The sequence below is a fragment of the Phyllopteryx taeniolatus genome, chromosome 10 (assembly GCF_024500385.1).
Source record: "Phyllopteryx taeniolatus isolate TA_2022b chromosome 10, UOR_Ptae_1.2, whole genome shotgun sequence".
NCBI classification, from domain to species: domain Eukaryota; kingdom Metazoa; phylum Chordata; class Actinopteri; order Syngnathiformes; family Syngnathidae; genus Phyllopteryx; species Phyllopteryx taeniolatus.
Genome location: NC_084511.1, coordinates 17,227,873 through 17,249,117, shown reverse-complemented (window position 1 = coordinate 17,249,117; position 21,245 = coordinate 17,227,873). Strand labels below are relative to the sequence as shown.

The 21,245-nt window shown below is 41.2% G+C and overlaps 2 protein-coding genes across 4 annotated transcripts; one reads left to right on the top strand and one right to left on the bottom strand.

The window, feature by feature from the left end:
* Positions 1-447: 447 nt before the first annotated feature.
* On the top strand, positions 448-15,022 carry cdhr2 (cadherin related family member 2). Of its 3 annotated transcripts, XR_009790648.1 has the most exons (32): positions 448-548; positions 1,167-1,223; positions 1,319-1,378; positions 1,450-1,589; positions 1,677-1,727; positions 1,818-1,907; positions 2,168-2,257; positions 2,353-2,475; positions 3,398-3,544; positions 3,645-3,720; positions 3,801-3,910; positions 4,007-4,228; positions 4,854-5,003; positions 6,393-6,557; positions 6,636-6,697; positions 6,784-7,027; positions 8,236-8,475; positions 8,560-8,629; positions 8,703-9,287; positions 9,874-9,945; positions 10,689-10,738; positions 10,816-10,967; positions 11,065-11,161; positions 11,461-11,549; positions 11,779-11,850; positions 12,095-12,230; positions 12,674-12,795; positions 12,978-13,091; positions 13,191-13,274; positions 13,510-13,573; positions 13,645-13,977; positions 14,256-15,022. XR_009790648.1 is itself a non-coding variant. In XM_061788687.1 (31 exons), exons 1-31 carry the CDS (start codon positions 539-541, stop codon positions 13,798-13,800), a joined length of 3,897 nt encoding a protein of 1,298 aa, XP_061644671.1. In that variant the 5' UTR covers positions 448-538; the 3' UTR covers positions 13,801-15,022. The 3 variants fall into 3 exon arrangements, 2 of the variants coding, with proteins under 2 accessions (XP_061644671.1, XP_061644670.1); XM_061788687.1 differs by having other exon boundaries at positions 13,648-15,022; XM_061788686.1 differs by having other exon boundaries at positions 13,645-15,022.
* Positions 15,023-15,152: 130 nt separating this feature from the next.
* LOC133485260 (uncharacterized) lies at positions 15,153-20,992 on the bottom strand. Its single transcript, XM_061788688.1, has 2 exons — positions 19,717-20,992; positions 15,153-19,362 (listed from the first exon to the last, which is right to left on the bottom strand). The coding sequence occupies exon 2, from the start codon at positions 19,339-19,341 to the stop codon at positions 17,491-17,493; it is 1,851 nt and encodes a 616-aa protein (XP_061644672.1). The 5' UTR covers positions 19,342-19,362; positions 19,717-20,992; the 3' UTR covers positions 15,153-17,490.
* Positions 20,993-21,245: the final 253 nt, after the last annotated feature.

The window sequence follows — 21,245 nt, the reverse complement described above, 5'->3', positions numbered from 1 at the left end:
TAGAAAAGTGTCGTGGTGTGCTTTTGTTTGGTAACAAAAATGGTGGTTTGTGAATGAAGCCAGTGTGTATCTGCGAAGACTGTTTATTTGAAGCTCTTTAATTGGGAGGCTGGAGGGAAAGATGGAGGGGTGCTTTATTGGGAAGAGCTCATTAGGGAGGTTCTCTGAAAAGTGCTTCATCAGTATGCTTGAATGATGAGATGCATTGCTATGGGCCAAGTTCCCACTGGGTTTGACCAGCGCAGCAATTTTGTTGGGGGAGCTTCGACACTGGACTCTGAAGACCCAGTATGGAACCTTGCCATGCAGTCCTGTTGATGGGGCCTGTCTCTCACGATTCCCCTCCCACAAATGTGTGAGCGAAAACAACAGTAGAAAACTGTGTTTTTATTGACATTGTGCTCATGGCGGGGGACTGCTGACACGGCATTGGCTCTTTTGTGTGTTAATCATTTATATTTATAGAGACGGTTATCACTTTAAGGAACAAGAGCCAAAGGTCCCCTCATAACATCAGAGGGAGAAAAGCCTTCAGTCTATGTCACCAGGTAAGTCTGATTACATGTTTTTGTATATTGTATATTGTTGCTATAATTATCATTTTCTTTCTCGTTTCTCTTTTCAATTGTTTTCTTTACTCGGTGATATGGATTCCCCTGGGTCTGAAATAAAGAATAAACTGAAGTCAATCCAACTTAATTTGCCAAAGATAAACTTTAATTATTTTACACCTGAAATGCTATTAATGCTTCGTAGCAAGCAATTTGAGAGTTTTAAGAAAAGATTTAAGTTTAATGGCAGGTTTCAGGGACAGAGTCATATTACCATCAATTCAATTCAATTCAATCGACTCGGACAAAGCTAATCTTTCGTCTGTTATTACACCAACCCAACATAGTGATGACACAACAATGTTAATAATGTTGTTGCGGTTGCAAAACATGCTTTCTGTCCATTTTAAGTCAGTGAAGGGATGGTTTCTTGCTATTTAGATTTTCTACAAATATTTGAGAAATCAAGCCATTGTCTCCACTCTCAAACGCTGTGGGCGTGTTCAGGGGAATCAAACTGTGTGTGGGTTTTTTTTTCTTTCCTTTGACTGACATATCAGCCATGCATCGAAAAGGAGCCCAAGGAGGTTTATTATTTTCATTTCATTTTCACAGTCATGGAGTGGATCCCTGCATGCTTCCTGCTGTTGTGTGTCATCAGCCTGAGTAATGGTGTGTATTAGTTTATTAACTTATTTATCTTGGGAATTCTAAAGTACACATCACCATTGAGAATTTTAATATCTGTATATATTTTGTCCTTACAGCAAAGAGCAGTCCAACAATCAACACTTTACTTGCTAGGGTATGCGAAGACGCACCTAAAGGTATGTTTTCTTACATGTTCACCTTTGCCATGCTATTGCTCTAATAACTACTAACTGTAACATCTCCACAGATGCCCATGCATTTAAAATAGATGCAACAGATAAAGATAATGACCCATTGACATATTCTCTCTATGGGGAAAATGCCGTATACTTCAGTGTTGACAGTAAGACCGGAGATGTGACCGTTTCAAGGACGCTTGATAGAGAGGTTCGGAGTTTGTTTTAAAAAATCATCAAACTCACAATGACATTAAATTGGGTTATATAATTCAATGTATTTTTTAATTTTTTCCAGATTAATGATTTATTACTACTAGGAGTTTCTGTTTCAGATGGTCACTATACTGTAAGTGAATCTAATCACTTTTTTTTTTTTTTTTAACTTTATATCAGTCTCCTATCATATTAATGGAGTGTATTGCACACTGTGTTTCAGACAGAGAAAGATATAAGTATAATTTTACAAGAAGCCAATGACAATAGACCCATATTTCAGGGGTCTAATTTTGACATCCCAGTGAAAGAGGTTTGTCAGATATCTTTTATTCACTTAGTATATTGAGTTATCTTAATTTATCACCTTTTTTATTACAATAACAATACTTTTACCTGCCTCACGTCTCCAATACTTAAATTACACAGCATGATACAGTAAATGATTTTCACCAATCATCTGTTATGTAAGCACAGATGCAGTTATTATTATAGCCATCATCAATCATTACATTAAAATGTACTGTACGTAATTGTTAGCTGATATTTTTCCCCCTCCATCCTATTTCTTAGAATAGTCCAATAGGTTCAACTTTGTTTAAAGTGTTGGCCACTGACGAGGACATTTCACAAGGTGGTCAGATTAAATACAGAATTGCTGATGTGAGTATCATCCGAAATTTCGTATGCCTATAATAATGTTATTCTACAGTTTACCATAACCTTTAGTGAATTATTATTTACACTTTATTTTCTAGGTTACCCCGAGTCATGGATTGAAACTGTTTAATATTGTTCTCACAACTGGTACTGTCACATTGACCGGGGCGCTAAATTACACTGGACTGAGTAGTTATTATCGGCTGACAATTAACGCAACTGTGAGTATTCATACCATGAGTTGGATTGGACATAGAAATAAGTTCAATTTCCGTTTCTATGGTCGTCATAACACTTTCCCTCTATTCTATCACTAGTCTACCTCTAGAGCACCATTACAACAGTCAAAGAAAATGCAAAACACACAAGTGGACCTAATGTTTTTGATTTTTACTGAGATAAATTGTCACCAGATTTGCAAAAGTCTCTCACAGTATTTGGACATCTTGTCTGCCATCAACATGGTGACAGCTTGACTTCAATGTTTTTGTTTGACTTAGGGTATAGTTTCCTGAAAAATGTTCCTGAAAACTTCAATGTTCTCCCGTACAGTCATATAATTTTATTTAGAGTTTATTACTTTTCGGAGTGATTGAGTAAGCAATATCTTTCAGGTGCACCTTCAAATTTTTGTGACTTTTTTTGTGACCGTATCTTCAGCGATTGGCTCATGCAGAGATTTCTCCAGATTCTCTGAATCCTTTGATGATATTATGGACCATAAATGATGAAATCTCTAAATTCCTTGCAATTGTACATTGAGAAACGTTGTTCTTAAACTGACTATTTTCTCACGCAGTTGTTCACAAAGTGGTGAACTTCACCCCATCCTTGCTAAAGAACAACTCAGCCTTTTGGTGATGTTCCAATCATTACACTCACCTGTTTCTATTTAAATCTGTTCACCTATGGAATGTTCCAAACAGGTGTTTTTTTGAGAATTTCTCAACTTTCCCAGCCATTTGTTGCCCCTGTTCCAGTTTGGAATAAGTCTGTTTTTTTTTAGCAACTTTGACCATTACATTGATCTTTTAATAAAGAATAATTTAACTTTACCAGCCTAGAAATAACTGCATTGCTTCTAAAAGCAGGGCAACATTTACGGTACATCATAATTTTGACTTTGGGCATTTCCCATTCCAGGATGGTGGGGGCAGATGTTTTTACAATGAGACTAATTATTACTCAAGCATTGCTTATTACGTTATTACCGTTTTGGACGTCCCGGATCTTGACCCCAAATTCTTGGGCCTGCCCTACATTGGGAGTGTTGAGGAGAATTCAGTGGTGGTAAGTTCCTGCTCATTAGCATATGCATTGAGGAAAAGAGCCCTGCTTTCTGTGGTGCTTCATTTTATGGTAAAATACTTATTTATTTATTTTTTACCAGGACCATTCTATTTACACAGTGACAGCCATAGACCAAGACACTGAAATCAATGAGAAGATCATATACAGCATTGAAGGTGAGGTTTAAAAAAGTATTACTGTTTGCTGACAATGAAGAAGAGTGAATTATATGTATTATTCCTCCAATGATTGACAGATTCCACTGCAGATGGGCTGTTTAAAATTTCGATCAATGATGGCATTATTTCTGTGGATTCGACAATCGACAGAGAAGAAATTGGTGATATTGTTACCCTGACTATCAAGGTATATGATGTTTAAAGTTTTTAGAATTTCCAAGACCTCTAATCATTATTATTAGTTTGATAATCTAGTCTATGTCCATATGCTTTGTGACTTTAGGCCACTGAGTCCCAGCCAAACATCCACGGAGTATATGCCAGCACCACAGCTCCAGTACAGATCAACATCATTGACATCAATGACAACAAACCAGAGTTTTACAAATGTGAAGGCTCAGGAGAGCTGCAAACTTGTGATAAAGCAAGTCAATTTAAAGTGGACATAAAAGAGCACTCATTGGGAACTGTGCCCATTAACATGATGGTTAAAGATGCAGATAAGGTAATAACTTCCGATAGGATATGTCATTCAGAATTGTGTTGATGGTTCAAGAAGGATCCATTAAGCCTCTGCTAAAAAATAGAACGTTGGGTGCTTCCATGTTAGCAGGCTGTAGACCTATCTCAAATCTCCCTTTCATAGCCAAGATTGTTGAGAGTTATTTTTAATCAACTCAGCAATTTCTTGAACTTAAATGGACTTTTTGACAAATTTCAATCAGGTTTCCGAACTCATCACAGTACAGAATCTGTACAGACTCAGGTCAAATGGTGGAGCACAGAGTCCAAAACAAACATGGTGAAGCAGCGTTTAGCTATTATGCTGCACACAAATGGAATAAGTTGGCAACAGAAGTGACGTCAGCCCCAAGTGTGCATGTTTTTAAGTCCAGGTTAAAAACTCTTCTTTTTTTCTCATGCTTTCGAGAGCATTTCCACTTTTAAAATGATATTTCTTTCACTGTACGCTGTTTTAATTGTATATTCCCTCCCTCTTTGTTTTAAATGTTTATAAGCTGTTTTTTTTCTTCGTTTTTAAATGCTTTTAATCATGTAATGCACACTGAGTTACCTTGTGTATGAAATGTGCTATATAAATAAATTTGCTTTGCTTTGTCCTCTCATAGATTAAAAACATTAAACTAACTCTGGAGGGAGCAGACAAAGACATGTTTTCTGTCGAGCCACAATTTGCTGCGGCCGACAGCGTCGTTCAACTTTTGATCAAAGAGCCACAAAAACTGGATTATGAAGAAACACAGCAAATGGTTGTAGAGGTAAGACAAGTACAAAAGGGACAAACAAACAAACAAAGATGAGGACTCGGTGATGACTTCAGAGCAATTAGACTGGACACTTAAGTAGGATGCTGCGATTGGCTGGCAACCAGTTCAGGGTGTACCCCGCCTCCTGCCCGAAAATAGCTGGGAAAGGCTCCAGCAGCCCGCGACCCTCGTGAGGATAAGCGGTAAAGAAAGTGGATGGATGGATAAGTAGTATGATCTCCCAGCAATGCTTGGGCATAAAGTGTATAGTTATAGCCAAATCACCTTTTGGTCTGTCGTCTTATGTCAGAGTATTTCAGAAAGGTTGGGATGGGCAAGAATCAGAAACAATAACTAACTCATCCTTCCTAAACAAGCTGCAGACTTTTTTTTCTATAAATTTAGTCAGTAAATGCTTACAAGCGATATAGCTACCCCTATCAGTGCCCAAAACACTTTCCAGATGATCACACATTCACACACCAGTGTGAAGCTGCTGCCATGCCCACTCGGAGCAATTTAGGGTTCAGCGTCTTGCCAAAGGACACTACAACAGCAGACAGTCAGAGCCAGGATTTGGACCGCCAACCCTTCTGTCAAGGGACAACCCACCCTACCACCTGACCCACCGTTTTAGCCATATATGCTAAACATGTAAAATCTGACCGTTGTACACTAGTCAATTTTACTACTATGCTGTAAGAGCCTTTTTAAATTACTCATTTCGGCCTCTTGTATCTGGGATCTTGTTCTTTCGGTCACGGCCCACAGCTCGTGACCATAGGAATCATCCATCCATCCATTTTCTGAGCCGCTTATCCTCACAAGGGTCGCGGGCGTGCTGGAGCCTATCCCAGCTATCATTGGGCAGTAGGCGGGGTACACCCTGAACTGGTTGCCAGCCAATCACAGGGCACATACAAACAAACAACCATTCACACTTACATTCACACCTACGGGCAATTTAGAGTCTTCAATTAACCTACCATGCGTGTTCTTGGGATATGGGAGGAACCTGGAGTGCCCGGAGAAAACCCACACAGGCACGGGGAGAACATGCAAACTCCACACAGGCGGGGCCGGGGATTGAACTCCAGTCCTCAGTACTGTGAGGCAGATGCTCTAACCAGTTGTCCACCGTGCGCATATCTCATATCTAACAAAAACAATCCTTATAGAGTCAAACTGTCGCTATTAAAAAAACTTTGCAAGCGTTGATTTAAGTAGCATTTTAACATTCTTAACAGCACTGAAACAGCACTGGAACGTCTTTCGCACTTTATTTTGGACATTCCCCTTAGGTGTTTACAATTTTCCTTTGTTTTCTGTCCAAATTTGTGGCATATTTTTTTGACCATCATATTTGGTATGAAATAAGGTGTTGGTTGTGTCATGACACAGGTGATTGCCAGCGATCCAAAAGAAACCAGATTTGTCTCCACTGCCACAGTTACTATTATGATACAAGACATCAATGACAACAATCCCAAGTTCCCAAAGGATAATTACTTAAATTTAACAGTGCCTGAGCACTCTGACGTTGGCACTGTGGTGGCTACGATTACCGTAAGTCCTTTGAGCTGGAATATTCATGTAAGATAGGTGCACTATACAGTAGAGTAAAAAGAGCATTTATATTTACAGGCAGATGATCCTGACACAATGGACAAAGGCAACATCACCTACATGCTTCACCCGGAAAGCATGTATGTCTCACCTCAGTTCCTTGGATGAAGAAAACATCTAGTTTTTTCTGATTCACACCACTGACCACAATGTATCTGTGTTTCAGACGGACTTATTTTGATGTGGAGCCAAATACAGGTGTGATTTACGTGAAAAACAAGACGCTGTTGGATCGCGAAGTGAGACCTTTGTACCCTGGCACTCTTCAGGCCAAAGACTCAGACGGCAAGCCTGACACCGCATTACTGGAGTTCATATTGACGGACATCAACGACCAGCCCCCAGTCATCAACAAAGAATATTATCAGGCTTTTGTTAAAGAGGGTTCACAGCTCGAACTTCAAGTAGAGGTAAGTGACAATTATTTGCTCAGTTTCTTAAACATAGTAATTACAGTACATCTGGGGTTTTATATAAACACAATCAGCTCAATTTGTTTTATACATTGTTTTCTCAATTGATGTTTTCCTTTTCTTACTGGAGAAACCAATGTCATTTTTGTTGTCCTCTTGAAATTTTTTATTTATATAAAAATCTGTAATTTTGCGATTTTAAATTAAAGTTCGTTACAGTTCAGAGGTCACGGGTCTGTATCCGGACTCTGCCATTCCTATGTGGAGCTTGCATGCTCTTCTCGTGCTTCTGTGGGTTTTTGGCAGGTACTTCGGGTTCCCACCCCCACATTCCAAAAACATGCATGTTAGGTTAACTGTTGGATTTATCTTACCCAACATTATAAAAAATAGACACAAAAGGAATGAAGACGCTGGTTTCTTTTTCTCATGAGGAGGGCGTATGGGAGATTGTTCAGATCACAGCCTCTCAACACGCTCTAAACAATCCCCCCCCCCCCCTCGCTCCTGCTTTTATTTGAAATAGGAGGGATTTACAAATCATAATGTTCTAAGCAATAAGACACAACACAAAATATTTGATAATAAGAGGGTTTTTCCCAGACATAGTATTCTAAGTAATAAGACACAACACATAATATTGAACCAACACCTGTCACGACCCGACCACATCCGATCACGTCCTTGGTCCAGGCGCCCTTCCATCGGATGATGCTGAGTCTTCTTTTTGAAGGCGAGACATCTAAAATTGTCCATTATACTAATGCAAGCTAAGCAAATAAATGATAACTTCTACAATTTATCTAACATTAACTGAAGACTCTAAATTGTCCTTAGGTGTAAATGTGAGTGTGAATGGTTGTTTGTCTATGTCTGTCTAGATGTGCCCTTTGATTGGCTTGCGAGCTGTCCAGGGTGTACCAGTACTGCTCCATCTGATACCTTGTGATTGAAAAGAATGGATAATAGATGCCTCTGTTGTGTGTTCACTAATAAGCAACCGTATGTGCCAATGCAGGAACCCTTCTTCCAATCATGCTCGGGTTATGGAAGTGTCAATTATTTGAGCGGTATAGAGCACTCATACTAATGAATCAATCTTGACTGGCCTTGAAGTCATCCTTCCTATTAGAGTGATGTGTTCCAACTAAATTCACCATACCAATATAAAGATATGTTTGTCCATTTTCCTCCACTTTGAACAGGCGACTGATGCAGATGAGCCAGGCACATTAAACAGTCAAATTGTGTTCGCAATAGTGCCTAGCATGTACAGTGGTTACTTCACCATGGACCACAGTACTGGAGTGTTGAAGAACCAGTTTGAACTGGACCGTGAGACTTTGGATGCTGAGCTGAAGGGGAAGATTGAGCTCAATGTTACAGCTACAGACAAGGGTATGCCTCCCCTGTCCAGCATGGTCAGAGTGATCATCAATGTGGAGGTATGTCTGCAGCAGGTTGAGTTGGAATGCTTTATTGCACTGCAAGTCCTCATGAACTTCAATTATTCCTTGTTTCCATCCCAGGATGTCAATGACAACACACCAGCATTTAAAAACTCCTCATACAAATTCAGTGTCCAAGAAGGGGAAGCAGGTCAGTGTACCTTGGTAAATTTTGAGTGCTTATAACTGCAGGGTCTAATTGGGACACACTTTCCTGCAACCAGGTGCATTTGTGGGGACTGTCCTGGCTGAAGATTTGGACCAAACAACAGACTTCAACCGGATATCGCTTCGCATCATTGCTGGAAGTTTTGACAGTTTCGCCATTCTCACCACTTCAGAAGAGCAAATTTACATGGGGAACATCACAGTGGACCTGGGCATTGATCTGGACTACGAGAGCGCTCGGCAGAAATACGAGCTGCAAGTAGAAGCCACAGATCTGGGACAGAAAAAGGCAGTGGTGATGGTGGAGGTGGATGTGTTGGATGTGAATGATGAAAGGCCTGAGTTCTTGCTTTCAAACCCTGTGAAAGTCAAAGAAAACACGACGCTAACTGAGGCTATTGGGAGATTTAAGGCATGGGATAAAGACGGAAACCACTCGCTGATCTATGAGTTGGAATCCCTCAAGTGCAGATGCAACGGCTCTCTTACACCTTGTGAGTGGTTTGTCCTGGAGCCGACAGGAGACGTGGTGGTCAATCCCGAACACACACTGGATTATGAGCTGTGTGACCAGGCGCTTATGGAGGCTCAGGTGATAGATGAGTACACTGAGAAAGGGGAGAACAACAGTCTCATTGCAGGTCTGCTCACTCAACACCTATACATACTCACGGAGAAATTTGTACTTGTTCCCAGGTCTGGGAGAACATAATTTTTTTCTCACAGCCCTGGTTCAGGAATTGTTGTAGCTTGTTCACAACACATCAGCAGAAATGTATTCTCATTTGTTGTCTGAGGTCAATTGCGTGGTTAATTAGAACATTTAAGTGGTAATGTATAATGTGGAAAAGTGGAAATGTTGTCCCTTTTTTTGATAAGTGACAGCTGTCAAAGAGTAGATAGTTTTGAGGATCAGCTGGCTCTACACAACATGTCTTGCAAGGAATACAAAGATACACAAAGTGTGAATAATTAATGGGAAGAGGTCGCGAGAATATTGTGCACAAAGGAGAGTGTCTATTGCAAAAGACTCACGATGCTTAGCAGTAGTGACATGTGCTGCAGAACAAACATTGTTCTCGTACGTACTTCTTCAACAAAAAGTACAAAGTTCTCTATTCTTGTCGAGTATGTATAGCCATTTACACTACCAGCATGTGTGTCATCCAGTTTAAATTCCATACATTAACGCCACTGTGCGCTGGGACTTTCTTTGCAACATTTCAGGACAAATGAAGATCAACATTGAAGACATCAATGACAATGCACCACAATTCATCTTCTCAGATTCTGTCCTTGGTGAGCTATTGCTCTTTTTCTGTGATCAATTTAAAAAAGAAACTACTTTTACATATATTTTTAACACAACATTAACAGAAATAGGCGGCACGGTGGACGACTGGTTTGGTCGTCTGCCTCACAGTTCTGAGGACCGGGGCTCAATCCCCAGCTCCGCCTGTGTGGAGTTTGCATGTTCTCCCCGTGCCTGTGTGGGTTTTCTCCGGGCACTCCGGTTTCCTCCCACATCCCAAAAACATGCATGGTAGGTTAATTGACAACTCTAAATTTTCCGTAGGTGTGAATGTGAGTGTGAATGGTTGTTTGTTTGTATGTGCCCTGCGATTGGCTGGCAACCAGTTCAGGGTGTACCCCGCCTCCTGCCCGATGATAGCTGGGATAGGCTCCAGCACGCCCGCGACCCTAGTGAGGAGAAACGGCTCAGAAAATGGATGGATGGATAACAGAAATAGACGTACAATATAACTAACGGTGTGCTATTGCTCTTGATGAAACAACCACAGTACATGTCAATCTTTACAAGCAGCACATTGATGGATGGGTTCTGTCACCAGGTATGTCAGTCATACATACAGTATCAGTATCACCAGTGACTATCCTCAGTTTACGTGTTCACAATGGCAGATAGCACCCTGTGTTTTATATCAGTAATGTCGTACTTTACATACCCTCGTTTCATATTTAAAAAAAAATCACCACCTTGATTCAACAACAATGCTCAAATTAAGATCTTTCTACTTTAGTTGTGGTATCAGAGACTGCAAGCAAGGGGATATCAGTTGGGGGAGTCAAAGTGAGTATAAATAAAAGTATATGCTTATTACGTTCTTCAATGGAAAGTCATTCTGCTCAATGTCTTGTTGCTCTCAGGCAAGTGACCATGATACAGGAATTAATGCACAGCTTGAGTTTAAAGTAACCGCAGTGCGATATGAGGACATCAACAACCAAACAAGTAGCGAAAGGTTTCTGTTTGAGGCAGTTACCACGCAGCAAAAGGACATTTACATTGGGATTATTCAGTGAGTGCAGAGTGCAAAGTCAGCATCTTTTCTGCATGTCTATTTACTAAGTCTGTTTGCATCTTCTCACAAACATCGTAATACCTTCCACATACAGAACCACTGAGCAGCTTGATGTCAATCAGAAAGGGAAATATTTGGTAACAGTGTCTGCAACCGACACTGGCGGCCTTTCCACCAATATGACACTGGAGGTAAGTGACTGGATCGTGAATTCTCCATCGCCTATGTCAGAATATGACCCAATAGGTACTAAACAGACTCTAAATTGCCCGTAGGTGTGAATGTGAGTGCGGATGGTTATTTGTTTGTATGTGCCCTGCGATTTGCTGGCAACCAGTTCAGGGTGTACCCCGCCTCCTGCCCGATGACAGCTGGGATAGGCTCCAGCACGCCCGCGGCCCTAGTGAGGAGCAGCGGCTCAGAAAATGGATGGATGGATGGAAGGTACTAAACAGGAAGAACTTTCTAAACTTTCATTTTAATATTGCAGATTTTCTTAGTTGACAAATCTTATAAAGTTGAACTTCGATTCAGAGGGACGGAAGCTGAGGTTGAAAAAAATAAGCCTGCTATCATCAGGTATGTGGATAATTTATAGTTTATCATATTTCACACTCCAAAAGAAAATGGGGTGGCATAGGACCAGATGGTTATTCCTGTCAGTGGGAAAGGGAAAAAAAACACGTATTTTCTATTCCTTAGCTGAGAGTGACGGTTAAATTTGACTCAACTCTCATTGAGAACTATTTTTGACTGCTTATATAGTTTTTTTTAATCAAGCCAACATCTCTCATCTCTCCATTTCCAGGGCACTTACATCTGCCACCAAAGCAGTGGTTCAGATTATTTCCATCAAGACGGACACTTCTGAAGAATCCAGGTGAATTTATATAATTATTATTATCTGAAAACGGACTCTAAAATTACTGGCTGGGGAACAGCGATGAAAAATTAGAGCAATTTTTTCCCAGTAGGGGGTGCAAGTGTTCATTTAATCATATTGTGGATGCTATAACGTTAAGGAATCATCAGGAAAGCAGAAAAAATATTTTTGGATGTTCAACATGTTATTATTATTTTTATTATTTTTAATGTAAAGCATGGGCTGAATTCTTTTCCCACAGGGCTTCAGTTGGTGCAATAATGGTGACGTATTTTCTCTATTCGAACGGGACGGCTCTCACGTCAAATGAAGTGCAGTTGAAGATTGCTGAACCCCAGCATGCTATTGCATTGGAAGAGTTAGGCCTCGTATACATTGTAAGTATTGGGTTTGTTTTGGAAATGTCTCTTTTAAGGTATTTTTTATTTTTTTTTAGTGATTCTTCAGACTATATTCATCCGACGACAATTAGGCTATCATTCTATTTTTTTTCTTTTTTATTATACTGCTTGTCCTTGTTATGGCTACTGGTGAGCTGGAGCCTATCCCAGCTGACTTGGGGTGAGAGGGGGGCACGCCTTGGACTGGTTGCTAGTCAATCGCAGGGCACACAAGGATAAATAATAATAATAATAATAATAATAATAATAAATAAATGAAAAATCAGTCACACTAACATTTACACATAAGAACAAATTTGTCTTTTATTTTTCCTAACATATGTTTTTGGAATGTTGGAAGAAGCAGGAGTACCCATTGAAAACCCATGCATTTAATTATTAAAATTAAACTTATGTGAAAATGCCGTGCTTTGTTTCAGGGTGGTTCATCAGTAAAAGTTCCAGAATCTGAAACTCTGAAATTCACCCTGTTTGGCATCATGGCAGGTCTCGTAATTGTACTGGTTGTCCTCATCACTTCACTGGTTTGCACTCGCAGAAAGTAAGTAGGGGCCTACTTTGAAAAATTAATGGCTATTCTATTTTCTTTTTCCCTCTTCATACCTGTATGCTCTTGTTTTATATGGAGCTGTGTCTGCAATAAAGATTACACAACCTAGTTATCCATTCACTGGTCTGCCATTCATCTGCCCATTCCGTTCATCAACTCTCTTCCCACCCCAGCTACAGGAGGAAGCTCAAGGCAGCAAAAGCCATGAACTCTGCAACCATGGTGGGATCTGACAATCATAGAAGTGGCCCAGTGGTGCCAGGGACCAACAAGTACACCATGGAGGGGTCAGAAGACAATACCATCATCCATAAATCAGCCATTGTCAGTGAACTGTAGAAAATGTGCCTTATTCTTAACTGCATGCCATCTTTTTACATTGTTAGTGCAAACCCTGTTCTCAATCTCAACATTGACACAGCCATGGTCCTGGACCTGGATGGGGAGAGCTCAGATGTTGACAAAGTCAGGTAAACTGAACACTGGTTTCACAAATTTAGCACTGGTAGCATTGAATTGTTCAATAATATCATGACATGATAAAGTATTAAGATTCAAGTGGAATTAATCGAACTGATTGGCTAATGTACTGACATGACTGATTACAGTAGGTGTGTCCCTATATTTTGTACAAATAATGTAAGCGGACTTCATTTCTCTAATGACTGATGTACTTTTATCCCTCCACTCAATTCTTGATCCAAGCCTTGGCTCCCTGGACTACAGCGATGACTTGAACACATCTGAGAATGATGTAAAACCTGTAATGGTAAATAACACATATACATTTGTAAATTTTTAGTCATTTAGTGGTCTAATGCTGTAGCTGCTCCTCATCAGCAGCAAATCCAGGAAGAGGAGGAACTGGAGGATAATGGGCCACCTGAGTACATCGAACCTCTGGGTGCGGCTCTAGCCCAGCGGAGCCAGAAAAAAGGCTTTGACAATCACAGAGTGGGTATCAGCAACCCTGCATTCAGTACCACAGACCTGTGATGTGATGGTGGACATCGACCACATGTAACCCCTATGCAATCAGACAACCAAATTGGCAATCAAACACAACATTGTAGTGTTGGCTGAAGACCTAAAAACTTGGATGGACAACTTGGACAGGGATGTTGCTGAGATTCCCGTATAAGATGTGAACATTTAAGTGGTGGACTGACGATTGTGAGTATTCATTTTCAGCAAAACTAAAAGAAAAACAAAAAATGACAACATATTAACAATGTCACAATACCACATTGGCATTTACCTATGCATTATTGTAGCTTTTCTAAGCAAACAAATTTGGATAGTAGCAGTACTTTTGTATGATTCTCCCATGTTTTGGGAAACCTCTTAAATTAAAGCTGAAAAAAGAATAATTATCATATTTATTGTCATCATAGAACACACTTTATACATGTATATACATTAAATGTATCCTCTGCATTTACCTGTTACAGTAGTGATGCATATGCTGGAGCAGGGACCTCATCCGGGGAGCATTTCAGGATTGTGAACTAAGGGCCCCTAAGTGCCAGCCAATCAATCTTGATTCAAATCCATCGTGTTGCACAAAAGACTAAATCCCCAAACCCTTGTAATATACGCCTGGACCTAACTGTAAATGCGAATGATACTATAGTAAATTTCCAAGATCAGCTTCGATTGGCTCAAATGTAACGCCCGTAATGTAAATGTAATGTAATTTGTTCTATCATCTATTTCAATCAATCATTCATTTTCCAACACAGTCTTGCTACTTCCTGGAGACGAAGAAAAGTATCACATCCTGGCTAAAACTGTGGCACTGAGCTTGTTTTTGTCACAGTATTCCTTTAAAATGTAATCACACTCAGATAATTTAGAGGACAGAAACCATCAGAAAAAGAGAAAACACATTTTATGCAGACTGGAATCTTTATTTTGGTCAATATGTTAAAAAGCAGCAATTTGAAAACAGAATGAACTTTATCAGTTAGAGAAACACCCAATGCAAGTGATGCCACCCTTTGACACAAAAAAAAATGCATATTGCATTGCCTCAGTGGATGACATGAGATTGTATGTTTGACAAAATGTTTAAATATATACCTTGTTTGCTGGTGTTTACGTTGACTGTGTGACTTCATGCAGCGTGAGCTCATTAGAAGCATAGAAAAAAAACATCTAAATGAATGTATATATATATGTATATGTACAATGTATGCAATAAATGAATGAACTCAAATGTGGATGTAACTCTGTCTGCACAGCAATATCACAGACTAACAACTCTGAAACCAAACTATATCAAACATAAGATACAGTATGTAAGATAGAGATAAGATTGCTTCGTTTTTAATTACAACTAAATAAGTATAAATGGCAAAATTGCCTGCGAGAATGACTCGCATGGCTGAAGTCTTAACTTCTGATCATGATTGTGCTTTTGTGCTCTGATTGATGCATTTATCTACGTTCCCACAAAACAAACGCCAGATTGAAAAGCAGAGTACAAGACACTACACAAAAGCCTTCGCTGACATTGGGGAGTCTCTCACACAACATTTAGATTTGAAGTTCACACCCAACACACAACTTGCCCTCATTTAACAGCATGAAACTCATTGAGCGCTAGGCTGTAACTCTGTTTTCCAGCTCCGTCCATGCAGCTGGTTTGACGTGGCAACTTTCTGCCATGCTTTTATCTGCAATGTATGATGTGCTTTATCAATAAAATCAGATATATAAATCGACAGTAGAAATAGCAGTGTGTGGCATGGGTATTTAAGGAGAATAGCAATAGCAACAATGACATTAACATAATACAGTGGAACCTCCTAAATTGAACGCGCCATTAAGTTGCGCAATTTGGAGTTCAACCCAATTTTGGAGCCGATGCGAATGTAACGTATAGCATGTATAGCATGCTGTAAGCATAATGGTTAATAGCAATGACTAGCGTGAAAATGACCAGAGAAACTTGCCAACAAACGGCACATTTTTACTGCGCTGAGAACATAAGCTCACAGGATTTCACAAGCAACAATTGAGCATACATTACATGCAGTACAAATACTGGCAAAGCAACCATGTAGCTCAAAATGTCTTTTTACAGTGCCTGCCGACAGACACTATTCATCCATCCATTTTCTATACCGCTTATCCTGTTCAGGGGCTTGGGAAGCTGGAACCTACCACAGCTGACTTCAGACGAAAGGCAGACTACGCCCTAGATTGTTACTGAGAGAAACACATAAACGCAGTAATTTCAGCAATGTAATATATAACACCATGTGACATTGTTCTCTCTCCATTCATTACAGTACATATACTGTAGCAGTTAAAATCTCTTAACAATTTTATGACAGTTAAGAATGCTGAAATGGTACTTCAAAAAAATCGCCTGTAGAAAGTTTCAGCCTGTCCGCAGCAAAGCTGGAGTATATCGCTGCTGACGTTGGGCAAAACGCAAATCATACCACAGATTTGTCAACAACGAGTCACAGGGCACATATAAATAGACAATTCACACTCACTCCACACCCAAGATCACTGAGCGAGAATAAATCCCATGCTGCCTGCATGAAAGTCAATTGTGTGGACCACTATACTATCAGAGACCCATGTTATATTATACACTACTCACAAAAAGACAGGGATGTTTCAGGATTAACTTAAAATGTAATCTAACCTTTACAGGTGAACTTAATATGACCTTCTCTAAAATATTGAATGCACATGTGCAACTGTTCAATGTTTCCGTACTTTTTGCAAAGCTCAATGTTTTCCAAAAAGTTGACTGACAAAATTCACAACAGTTTTGGAAAGAAGTCCACTTCTTTGCCTTTCTGTGACTCTTCCAGTCACTGATGGTGTAGTGGTACACTCGACTGACTTTGGTTCGGGCAGCGTGGGTTCAGTTCCCACTCAGTGGCGGTGTGAATGTGAGTGCAAATGGTTGTCCGTGTCTATATGTGCCCTGCGACTGACTGGCGACCAGTTTAGGGTGTACACCGCCTTTCACCCGAAGTCAGCTGGGATAGGCTCCAGCGCCCCGTGACCCTAACCAGGATAAGCGGTGTTGAAAATGGAAAAAAATTGACTCTTCCAGTCTCTCTCTCTGTTGCAACCTGCTATTGGTACTCTATAAATTGAGTGGCCCTTTCCTGCTGAGAAGATCTTATTTGAAGCCTCCCAATGGCGAGGTACTGCTAATCAATTTTTACGTGTCGTCTTGGTCTCATAACGTCAAACAGTTAACAGCATGATGAAGAGGACTATTTAAATACCAAATCTACTTGAACGAGGAAGTTTATTGGTCGATTCATAGATCAAACACCTGGTGTGAATTTTGCTGTTCTTTGTCAGAGAACAGCAAGTTTGAACATTTGGACATGTGGATTCAAAAGTTTAGAGGAGGTCAAATTAAGTTCATGTGTATGTTTTAAAAAAAATGTTTTTTAAAACAAATTAGAAGAACTTGAAAATCAGACAGCATCATGGAATGGATTGTGTTCAACCTTGGCTGTTCCAAATTATCATTTGAATGAAAGTCCACCAAATACACGGCCAAGGCATGAGGTATCATGCAGACCCCTTGCCACCCTTCGCCCCAAAGTCACCTGGGGTAGGCTCCAGCTCACTCAAGACCCTGAACATGGTACGTGGTAGAAAATAGATGGATTGATGGATAGTCATGAACTTTTTCATAAATTACTCCGTGGTGTGCGCTCGAGAGCAACAATGTGGCTGCTGCATGTTCTCCATCAGAAGCCGAAATGGGTTTCTTCTGTTACGGGCCACTTTGTCGTCCCGCTCTCTCGTCTTCCCTTCCCGGCACCTGGCCGACCCTCCCTGGGCCGCCTCGTAGGCCAGCGGTGTGGCCGAGGGGTTGAGGGGCGGAGGGGGAGGCAGCGAGGGTTGGCTCTTCTGCTTCTTCACCTGTTTCTCCAGGTGTTTCTGGATGGCCGAGCCCAGCACCGCAACTTCCACCACTGCCCCGTACACCTCCCACGTCATGCCCTTCTCGTCCCAGCTCACCTCCTGCACCACCTCCTCACTCTTCTCCTTGCAGTCATTTTCCTCTTCAGCTTCTTTCACCACATTTTCCTCAATTACTTCTTCCTTTTCCTCCTTCACCTTCTCGTCCTCTTCCTGCTCATCATTGTTCTTCCCTGTACTGGCTTCTTTTCTGATCTCAGTAAAAGTCATAACTGTGGGCGTTCTCGGCGTCATAGGTGCAGTAGCAACAGAGCGATACTCCACTTGCTGACCCACTTCTATCTTTGCATTTGTCGTCCGGCTCGCGTTTCTTTGGCAATGACTTGGAAAGTGGAAGGCGTGGTTGCCTTCAGGAGGGGTCATAGGGCTGGTGGCCACAGAGTGACACTGCACCACTTCCAAACTCACCTGTGTGCGGATGTTGTGGCAGCCGTCAGGAGCTGGAGATTCTGGGACGGGCGGCTTTGACACTTCCTTCTCCTCGTGTATAACTTGTTTTATGTCTATGATGATGTTTGATGTTTGGTTCGGGCTTACTGATGTCTCGCTTGCTTGGATTTGTTTTTGAGCAGGTTTTGTGTTTGATCTCTGATCAGGACCATCACTTTCTGTGGAGACCTTTTCCTCCCTCTTAAAATCCTTTTTGTCATTTTCAACTATCTTGATCATCTCTACAGAATAACAGGACGACTCCTCCCGCGCTTTCTCTTCCACCTTGTCGTTATCGTAGTGGGTCACTAAGATGGTAATATCTTGGTCCATACTCCCCATCCGTTGTTGCTTACACTGGTGATTGCTAGCCTCCACTTGTGACTGTAATGGAACAGCGGCTTCTGCTGGAAATTTTGCTGTGGGAGTAATCATTTGCGTACCACTTCCATCCCTCCCAGTGAGTGCTGGAAAAGCCGTGGTCGATGGTGTCTTTGGAGTCATGGGAGATGTGGCCACGGAGCAGAACTCCACTTGGCGACCCACCTGCATTTCAGCATCAGCTCCAGGTCTCCTGAAGGAGCTTGGGAAGATGAAGGAATGATCCCCCTCAGGAGGGGTCATGGGGCTCGTGGCAGCTGAGTGACATTGGACCACCTCCAGGCTGACCTGCGTACGCATATGGTGCTGCCCAAAAGGTGCAGGGGAATTTGGGTCAGAGGGCTCCGCAGTTGATGGCAAAGAAAACAAGACTTTGTCCTCAGCTGTGTTGTCAATGATTTGAATTATATCATCTCCACGGTGGCTGGGCCCATCCGCAGCTGTTGTTCTGTCACCCTCAGATTGTTGTTTCAAATGGACAGCATCAGTCTGTTCACTGTCTTTCACACTTATAAAATCTGACTGCAGACTATTACCACAAACCTTCCCTGATTGTGCGTCCTCCATTTTCTCCAAACAGCTGTCATGATCATCAGCGGGGCTGACATTATGGAGCAGTTCTGTCTGACTGCCTCCTCGACCTGTTGATTCTTGATTGGCGCTCATGAGAGGTCCTTCAGCCACGGGGTCTTCATCTGATCGCTCACCATTCTCTTTACCAAAATTTCTCATCTCATCCTTAAGACTTCCCATTTTGTCCTGTGGAAGATGTTTCTGCAGGAAAAAACACAGTGCTGATCGATATTGTGTGTACTCACCAGCACATTATGTAATTTGACAAAAATCCGCTTTATATTGTTTTGTTATTTTATTTCAATACCATTTCAGTTTAAAGTCATCAAATAGGTCCCTAATACTGAAATATATATGCATACATTGTCAAATACACTGTTTGCTTGATTTTGCACAACACAATATTCTGTCTCTTATGCTTTAGTTTTGAAGCATTATTAAATTCAACCAAACGCATACACAGGTGCAACACGGATAAAATCAGAACACCCCCCCCAAAAAAAACAACAACAAAAAACAAACGTGGCATGATAAAACAAAGAGCAGGAGACGTACCTCAGCAGTCGAATCAGACTAAAGAAGCCTTCGCAAGACAATCTGTCAGACTCAGGTCAAACATGGTCCAAACTTCATGTTGATGGACTCCTTTTATGTAAGGTCTTCGATCTCTCTGCTCTTGACTGATCCTGACTGCTGTGGCTACACGTTTGTCTGTAGAAGAATCTGTCTGAGGCAGTCGTCGCTCTTGAAGCTGTGGCTACTGTGCCTGCTGAAAAGCTTCACATTTCCAGTTTCCCTGGAAACCACGCTCGGGTTCTTGTGGTGAGTGGTAATGTGAGGGCAAAAATCTATGTTCGGCTCTCATCTAATCATCAATTCATAGTCATTAACACCTCATTCAGGGCGGTTCAACAATGGGATGTGCAATAGTATCTCGAGATATAATCAGATTCTGAAGGGCAGGTGAGTAATGCACAAAATGGATGTGTCACATTAACATTCGACAATGTGTATTTGGAAACAGCAAGTATAAAGAAAGCTCAGTGTGAAAAGATAACAAATGAATCTTCTCTGCAAATTTAATGTGTTTGACAGACTAGTTACAAGATGAATGCAAAGGAGGGTCCAGTTAAATATTGGTGAGATTGTTGTGTTGCACAGAAAAGGAGGTTACAGCCTGAAGGAGGCTGAAGGAAGCCACCCACACATAAACATTTGCACACCACTATGTCTTTTGTACACCACCCATGCTCTTCTATTTAAGACTTTAAAAACATCACTAAATGAGCTTATTGAGTGTACATGTTTATGTTTCTCTAATTTACAGGTCTTCCATTGCCCGATGGACAAAAGTAGTAAGTTGCAGCTTTACTAGAACACCGTGTGCTAAGTATTCTCACTACTAATTCAAAAGCCCCCCACGGAGTTCTGTTGCTTAGCAACCACATAGTGTGATGGAAGGAGGTGTGTTGCCGAGGGCCAAGGTAAGGCAACACGCTCTCTTGAGCCTGCCAAAGGCCGTCTTTTCCGCAAGTGTTGCTTCGGTGAGGACCAATCAATGACGATTAGCCAAAGTGTTATAGCTATCCATCCATCCATCCATTTTCTGAGCCGCTTCTCCTCACTAGGGTCGCAGGCGTGCTGGAGCCTATCTCAGCTATCATCGGGCAGGAGGCGGGGTACACCCTGAACTGGTTGCCAGCCAATCGCAGGGCACATAGAAACAAACAACCATTCGCACTCACAGTCATGCCTACGGGCAATTTAGAGTCTCCAATTAATGCATGTTTTTGGGATGTGGGAGGAAACCGGAGTGCCCGGAGAAAACCCATGCAGGCACGGGGAGAACATGCAAACTCCACACAGGCGGGGCCGGGGATTGAACCCGGGTCCTCAGAACTGTGAGGCTGACGCTCTAACCAGTCGGCCACCGTGCCGCCGTGTTATAGCTACATATAGAAAATAAAAGATAAATGATTCTGCTTTTATTTTCCAAAATAGTCACATATACAAAATATAAAATGGTTAGAAAACATTTAGAATCAAGTTGGGGGGAATGTTAAGTGTTGTTTCTAATGATCTCA